This window comes from Muscardinus avellanarius, assembly GCF_963383645.1.
Source record: "Muscardinus avellanarius genome assembly, chromosome: 14".
Taxonomy (NCBI): domain Eukaryota; kingdom Metazoa; phylum Chordata; class Mammalia; order Rodentia; family Gliridae; genus Muscardinus; species Muscardinus avellanarius.
The window spans coordinates 56612556-56620670 of record NC_137800.1 but is presented as its reverse complement, the minus strand read 5'-3'; the positions used below and the strand labels follow the sequence as shown (position 1 = coordinate 56620670).

The 8115-nt window shown below is 42.1% G+C and overlaps 1 protein-coding gene across 2 annotated transcripts in view; it reads right to left on the bottom strand.

The window, feature by feature from the left end:
- BAG4 (BAG cochaperone 4) overlaps positions 1-8115 on the bottom strand; it is a gene marked incomplete at both ends in the record, with an annotated part of 40379 nt that overhangs the window by 6703 nt on the left and 25561 nt on the right. Inside the window, one exon of one of the 2 annotated variants that reach the window (XM_080710927.1) lies at positions 6673-6780. The exons of the other annotated variant lie outside the window; for it this stretch is intronic. Within the exon in view, the coding sequence (XP_080567053.1) occupies positions 6673-6780 (108 nt within the window). The remainder of the gene's footprint in view (positions 1-6672; positions 6781-8115) is intronic. 2 annotated transcript variants of the gene reach the window in all.

Here is an 8115-nt window from a genome sequence, read left to right as displayed (position 1 = left end):
TTGGTCCAATTCCAAGCCCACCAACTGGCAGGATACAGGACTGCTCCTGCACCCTAACTCCCTTCCTAACCCCATAAAAAGCCCCAAGTCTGTAAGTAGCAGGCTTCTGACTCTTGTGAGTGCTCTACCTGGTCAGTTGCTCCCTGCCAGGTTTTATACCAAAACAAGCCTGTTCCTTGCTATCAACTCATGTCCCTTAATCCCTAGATTTTCCTAACAAAGATTACAAACCTGCAGGGTTATTATAAAAATTAAAAGAAGCCAGTTGTGGTGGCACACATTTGTAATCACAGCATTTGGGAGGCTGAGACAGGAGGATCTCGGTGTGTGGTCAGCCTCAATTACTTAGTGAGGTCCTTTGCAACGAAGTAAAACCCTGTTTCAAAATAAAGAATAAGAAATAGGGCTGGGGGTATAGGTCTGAGGTAGATATCCCTGGGCTCAATCCCCAGTACCACAAGAAGAAAAAAAAATCAGAAGAGATGACACAAGCCAGGCAGGGTTGCACCTGATTGTAATCCTGAAACCTGGGAGGCTGAGACAGGAGGATCACAGGTTCATAGCCAGCCTCAGCAATTTAGGGAGGCCTTGGGTTAAAAAAAAAAAAAATAGAGCTAGAGTAGAATGCCCCTGGGTTCAATCCCCACTACAAAAGAGAGAGAGAGGAGAGATAACACAAACTTAGTACAGTGTCTGGTACAGAGCATGCTCAATAAATAGTACTTATTTATGTTATCTTTGTGATTAGTATTATTACAGCAGAGACAAGAAATGATCCCAGATCTGACTCCAAAGTCCATGTTCCATGTTCTTTGTACTACATCACCATCCTGCCTCCCAAATAATACCAACCAACAACAGAGACAAATTCCTCATACATCGCTTACTGCAGTGGTTTCTGGTTGTTTCGTTTTTTTCAAGACTTGGAAGGAACTAGACAAGCTTTCTACCGCTGAGCTACCTATGCATCCAGCCCTTTTATTTTTTAATTTTGAGACAAGGTCTCTCTCACTAAACTGCCAAGGGTGACCTCCATTAAAACTCTGATCCTCAGCTAGGCGTGGTGGCCCACGCTTGTAATCCCAGCACTTGGGAGGCTGAGACAGAAGGATTGCACAGATTCAAAGCCAGCCTCAGCTACTCAGTGAGGCTCTCAGCAACTTAGTGAGACCCTGTTTCCAAATAAAGTATAAAATAGGTCTGGGAGTATAGCCCAGAGGTAAAAAAAAAAAAAAATCCCCTAGGTTCCACCCCCAGTACCACCAAAAAAAACAAAACAAAACAAAACTCTGATCCTCTTGCCTCAGCTTCCTAAGTACCTGGGATTAGAGGTGTGCACCACTGACTGCACCTGGTTTGATTTTTTGGTTTGTTTTTATGGGACTGTGGTTTGAATCCAGGGCCTTGTGCAAGAGGCATACCACTGAGATATGTTCCTACCCCTGCTTAAATATAGGGTTATTTTCTTTTTGTTCCATTTTTTTTTCTTAATAATGAGGATTAAAGGCCTGATGTGGTGGCACACAGCAAGGATCACAGTTCACGGACAGCTTCAACTACTTTGTGAGGCCCTTTGCAACACAGTGAGACCCTGCTTCAAAATAAAAACTAAAAAATAGGATTGGGATGTAGCTTGGAGGTAGAATTCCCCTGGGTTCCATCCCCAGTACAATAATAATAATAATAATAATAATAATAATAATAATGATGATGATAAGGATTAAAACCAGCATTCTACCTCTCACCTACATCCCCAGCCCGCCCTACCTATCTATCTATCTATTTTGTAGTACTAGGAATTGAACTCGGAGGCACTCTACCTCTAAGCTACACCCCTCTCCCCCCAGCCTATTTTATTTTTTGTTTGAAAACAAGGTCTCACTAAGTTGCTGAGACTATTCTTGAACCTATGATCTTTCTGTCTCAGCCTCCTAAGTACTGGTATTACAGGTATATGCTACCATGCCTGCTTATTTTTTATTTTTGAAATACGGCCTCACTAACTTGCTGAGGCTTGTCTTGAAACTACAATTCTCCAGTTTCAGCCTCCTATTAACCATAGTTTTAGATCACCTACCCAAACTATTATTCCAAATAAGGTATAAAATAGGTCTGGGAGTATAGCCCAGCGGTAGAAAAGCCCCTGGGTTCTACCCCAGTACCACCAAAAAAAAAAAAAAAAGTTTACTGTTGCTGGGTACATAGTGGCATACACTTATAATCCCAGCATTCGGGAGGCTCAGACAGGATTGTGGTTCGCGGAGAACCTCAGCTACTTAGGCCCTTTCCAACTCAGTGAGACCCTGTTTCAAAAATAAAGAATAAAGCCAGGAGTGGTGGCGCACGCTTGTAATCCCCGCACTTGGGAGGCTGAGACAGAAGGATTACACAGGCTCAAAGCCAGCCTCAGCTACTTAGTGAGGCTCTCAGCAACTTAGTGAGACCCTGTTTCCAAATAAAATATAAAAATGGGTCTGGGAGTATAGCCTGAAGGTAGAAAGCCTCTGGGTTCCACCCCCAGTACCACCAAAAATTAAAAAATAAAAATAAAGAATAAAAAATAAGGTTGAGTGTGTAGCTTGGAGGTCAAATGCCCTGAGTTCTATCCCCAGTAACACACACACACACACACACACACAAAAAAAAAAAATATTATTGCTGAGCGTGGTGGCAGACACTTGTAATCCCAGCATTTGGGAGGGTGAGACAGGAGGATAGCAATTCGCAAACAGCCTCAACTTACTTAGGCCCTTTGCAACTCAGTGAGACCCTATTTCAAAATAAAGGAGAAAATATAGGGCTGAGTGTAACTCGGAGGTAGAATGGCCCTGGTTTCCATCCCCGGTACTGCAAAAATGATTAAGTAAGTAAGTAAGTAAATAAATAAATAAATACTACTGGCTAAGTATGATGGGGAAAAGGGAGATAATGAATTCTTATAAAAAATGTTATGGCCGGGCATGGTGGTACATCTTTGTAATCCCAGCATTTGGGAGGCTGAGATAGGAGGATCACAGTTCAAGGAAAGCCTCAGCTACTTGGTGAGGCCCTTTGTAAATCAGTGAGATCCTGTTTCAAAATAAAGAATAAAAAATAGGGCTGAAGGTACAGTTTGGAGGTAGAATGTCCCTGATTTCCATCCCCAGTACCACACACACAAAAAGAGTTATGTTTTCAGAGACTTCAATGTCTTACTTTCAAGGCACTCCATGGTGTACCTCTGACAAAGTGCTTTGATTGTTCTGTCCCTTCTTTCTACCGCTGTAATAATTAAACTTTGTTTGAGCTTACAGCAGTGCATTTCTGACTATTTTTTCTAAACTAGCTAAGAACAAGAACCTAGGACGACATCCCAAACCATTACATTAGTGAGAACCTGTTTCAAAATAAAAGAATAAAGGCCAGGCATGGTGACACACATTTGTAATCCTAGCATTCATGAGGCAGAGACCAGAGGATCCTGGTTCACGGACAGCCTCAACTACTTAGCAAGACTAAAAAATAACAATAGTGCTGGGGATGTAGCTGGAGGTAGAATGCCCCTAGGTTCCATCCCTAGTACTGCAAAAAAGATAAAAAAAAAAATAAAAGAATAAAATATGCCTGGGGGAGGGGTAAGAGGGAAATTCTCTACTGCACATGGAAAGGCTACTGAAATAGACTTTACAAATATATCAAAACAATGAACGACCATGACAGCAACGCTAACAACACAAAGGAAGCAGGTAGAGGGCAAATAGGTGAGTGCCAACATTTTATTTATTATTTATTTATTTATTTTGTGGTACTAGAGATTGAACCAAGGATTTTTCACCTTTGAGTTGCTCCTCACTTCTATTTTTAAACAGGATCTCACTGAAGTTCTGATGCTAGCTTCGAACCTGTGATATTCCTGTCTCAGACTCATGTCTCGTGTGTGTGTGTGTGTGTGTGTGTGTGTGTGTGTGTGTGTGTGTGTTATTGGGGACTGAACCCAGCATTCTACATCTAAGCTATATCCCCAGGCCTTTATTTTTTTTTTATTCTGAAACAGGGTCTCACTAAGTTGCCGAGCTATGTTGCTAGGATTGGCCTTGATCCTGTAAATCTCCCGTCTCAGACTCCCAAGTACTTGGATTACAAGTGTGTGCCACCATGCCCAGCTTAATTTTTTTAAAAACGCAGCCAGGCATGGTGGTGTGCACCTGTAAGTAGTTGGGAGGCTGAGCCTGGAGAAGCCTGGGTTTGATGCTTCTCTTGGCTATTTAGAGAGAACCCCAGCAACTCAGTGAGCCCATTTCAAAGTACAAAATAAAAAGGGCTGGGGTGGAGTCAGAAGTACAATTCTAGGGGTTCAATCCCCAGTACAAAACAAAAACAACAACAAAAGCTCACACATTTTGAAATTTCTACAAGTTCTGAAAATAAAGACTCATTAAGAAAAAATTCAGAGCTGCACGTGGTGGTAATACCTGCACATGCCTGTAATAGCAGTATTTGGGAGTCTGAGACAGGAGGATCACCAGGTTCAAGGCCAGCCTCAGCAATTTAGCCCTCAGCAACTTAGTGAGACTCTGTTTCTAATAAAACAGGGCTGGGAGTACAGCTTGGAGATAGAATGGCTTGGGTCCCACCTCTAGTATAAGAAAGAACAGGTAGGAAGAGAAGGTAAGGAAGGTAAGGGAGAGAGGGAGAAAGGAAAGGAAAAAAGAGAGAAAAAGAGAGAAAAATATATCTTTTCTATCAAAGTTACAGATCACATAGAAACTGGCAGACTTCCATTCTGTAGCTGTAGTTTAGGGTTCCATTTGGTAACTCTGTACACGTGTCTGTCTGTTCCACTCTGGGATATATTGGTTTCACGTTTCTCCTTTTGTAAAATCTGCCCAGGGAAAACCAGTCAAAGCAGGATTAGCTTGTAAAGTCTCGCTCCAGCCATGGGGGCGGCGCAGTGGCCTCTGCATTAGAGGGAGAGGCTGAGCTGCTCACTCACATGCTTGCACCCTTCTGAGCACAAGTAAATTGCCTTCCCCAGTTACTTTTGGTTTCATGTGTTTTTATTTGCAGCTTCCCTAATATCTGTTTCTAAGAAAAGAAAATAATTTTTTAATGAAATTTTCAGTTAGGCCGGCACAGCCTGACAGGAGAATCAAGGATAGCATTAGCAATTTAGCAAGACTCTCAATAACCCAGCCAGACTCTGTCTCAATTAAAAAAAAAAAAAGGCCTGGGGGTGGGGGGGTCTAGCTTAGAGGTAGAATGTCCCTAGGCTCAATCTCCAGTAACATACACAAAAATAAAAAAAATTTAAAAAGAGAAAGAAAAAAATTTACTCAGGTTCTAAAGATAAATATTAAACCTTTCTCCTTTTAAAAAAAAAATAGGCAGCATGCTGCCTATTTTTTTTTTTTTTTTTCCAGTACTGGGGATGGAATCCAGGGGCATTCTACCTCCGAACTACATCCCTAGCCCTATTTTTTATATTGTTGGGTTTTTTGTTTTTGTTTTGTGGTACTGGGGGTGAAACCCAGGGACTTTTCTACCCCCAGGCTATACTCCCAGACCTGTTTTATACTTTATTTGGAAACAGAGTCTCACTAAGTTGCTGAGAGCCTAAGTAGCTGAGGCTGGGTTCGAACCTGTGCGATCCTCCTGTCTCAGCCTCCCAAGCACTGGGATTAAAAGCATGCACAACCACACCCAGCCTATTTTTTATTCTTTATTTTGAAACAGGGTCTCACTAAGTTACAGAGTACCTCACTAAGTAGTTACGGCTGTCCACGAACCGCGATCCTCTGGTCTCAGCCTCCTGAATGCTGGGATTACAGGCGTGCGCCACCATGACCAGCTTCAGCATGCTGCCATTTCTAAACAGAATCTATCTCTAATCTTTTTTTTTGGTGGTACTGTGGTACTGGGGATGGAACCCTTCTACCTCCAGGCTACACTCCCAGACCTATTTTATATTTTATTTGGAAACAGGGTCTCTTAAGCTAGCGAGGCTGGCTTCAAACTTGCACAATCCTCCTGTCTCTGCCTCCCAAGCACGGGGATTACAAGCGTGCGCCACCACGCCAGGCTATCTCTAATCTTAATGTAACTGAAGTGTGGATAATAATCAGTATTCTTTTTTTTTTTTTAATGGAGACAGGTGCATTCTACCTTTGAGATATACCCCCATCCCTTTTTAGAAATTGGGTCTTGCCAAGTTGCTGAGGGTCTCACTAAATTGCTGAGACTGGCCTCGAACCTGTGAACCTCCTGTCCTAGCTTCACAAGTACTGGATTACAGGAGTGTACTGCTGTACCCAGGTGATCAGGTTTTTTTGTTTTGTTTTTTGTTTTTGCAGTACTAGGGATGGAACCCAGGGACATTCTACCTTAGAGCTATACCCCCCAGCCCTATTTTTTATTCTTTTTTGAAACAGGGTATCACTAAGTTGTGGAGAGCCTCACTAAGTAGCTGAGGCTGGCTGTGAACCTATGATCCTCCTGTCTCAGTCTCCCAAGTACTGGGATTACAAGTGTGCACCACCACGCCCAGCTAGGTGATCAGTTCTTAATCATCTTTTTCGGTATAGTAAATATCTGTACTCCACAAGTTGTCTCAAGTGTAAACACTGGAGATGCAAATACTGCTGGTAAGTATTTTTGGGAGAATGGAAAAAAAATATTTGTAAAGCTGGGCCTTACCTGGCCTTGTAATTCTTGTCTCACAGCATATGTACTTGGGTACGGGGCCCTAGGTCGTGCAGGAGAATTCCAGTAGTTAGAACTATAGCCAGAATATGGTGGTTGCTCCTAAGAAACAAAGAAAAATAAATTCATTTTTAATAACACTTGCATTTTTTATTGAGACAGACTGAGAGAGGCAGGGCATAAATATCAAAAAAGAAAACAGAAAGAAAAAAAAGAAAACAGACACAGTGGTGCACCCTTCTAATCTTAGTACTTAGGAGGCTGAAACAGGAGAATCACAGGTTCACAGCCAGCCTCAATAATTTAGCCAAGCCCTCTGCAACTTAGTGAGACCCTAGTACAAAATAAAAAATAGCCAGGCGTGATGGCACAAACCTATAATCCTAGTACTTTGTAGGCTAGGACAGGAGGATCACAGGTTCAAGGACAGCCTGATGAAGTAGTAAGACTCATCAACCTAGGAAGACCACAGTTCAAAGTAAAAATAAATTAGGACTGGAGTTTAACTCAGAAGTAGAATGCCCCAGGGTTCAATCCCCAATACCAACTATTAAAAAAAAATTAAAAGAAGCCAGGCTTGGTGGTGCACACTTGTAATCCCAGCATTTGGGAGGCTGAGACCAAAGGATCACAGTTCACAGACAGCCTCAGCTACTTATGTCCTTACTCAGTTTCAAAATAAAGAATAAAAAATAGGGCTGGGGGTGCAACTCAAAAGTAGAATGCCCCTGGTTCCATCCCTAGTACCGCAAAAAAGTAAAATAAAATAAAAAATAAATTTAAAAAGACAATAGGCAAAATCCTACTATAAAACCACTATTAAGCCAGGGACAATGACTCACACCTGTGATCCCAGTACTTGGGAGGCTCAGACAGGAGGATTGCAGATTCTCAGTCAGCCTCAGCTACTTAGTGAGGCATTCCACAACTTAGTGAGACCCTTTCTCAAAATAAAAAATAAAAATAAGGCTGGGAGGCTGGGCATGGTGGCACATACTTGTAATCCCAGCATTCGGGAGGCTGAGACTGGAGGATCATGGTTCGCAAATAGCCTCAGCTACTTAGTGAGGCCCTCTGCAACTTACTGAGACCCTGTTTCAAAATAATGAATGAAAAATAGGGAAGGGGGTGTAGCTCAGAGGTCGAATGATCCTGGGTTCCACCCCCAGACATTAAAAAAAAAAAAAAAGAAAAAAAAAAAAAAGGGCTGGAGGTAGCTCAGAGGTAGAATGTCTGTCCCTGGGTTTAATCCCCAGTACCACAACAAAAAAAGGAAGAAAGAAACTTATACCAGACCTCATGTAAGGAGGCCAATCATTCAGTCAACACATAGGTGTATGCACTGGGGTGAAAATCAGCAATAGAGTACTTAGCTGCCTACTATTATACTTGAAGCCATTGGATTCAATACATAGCACTAAATAAACAAATGAAAAA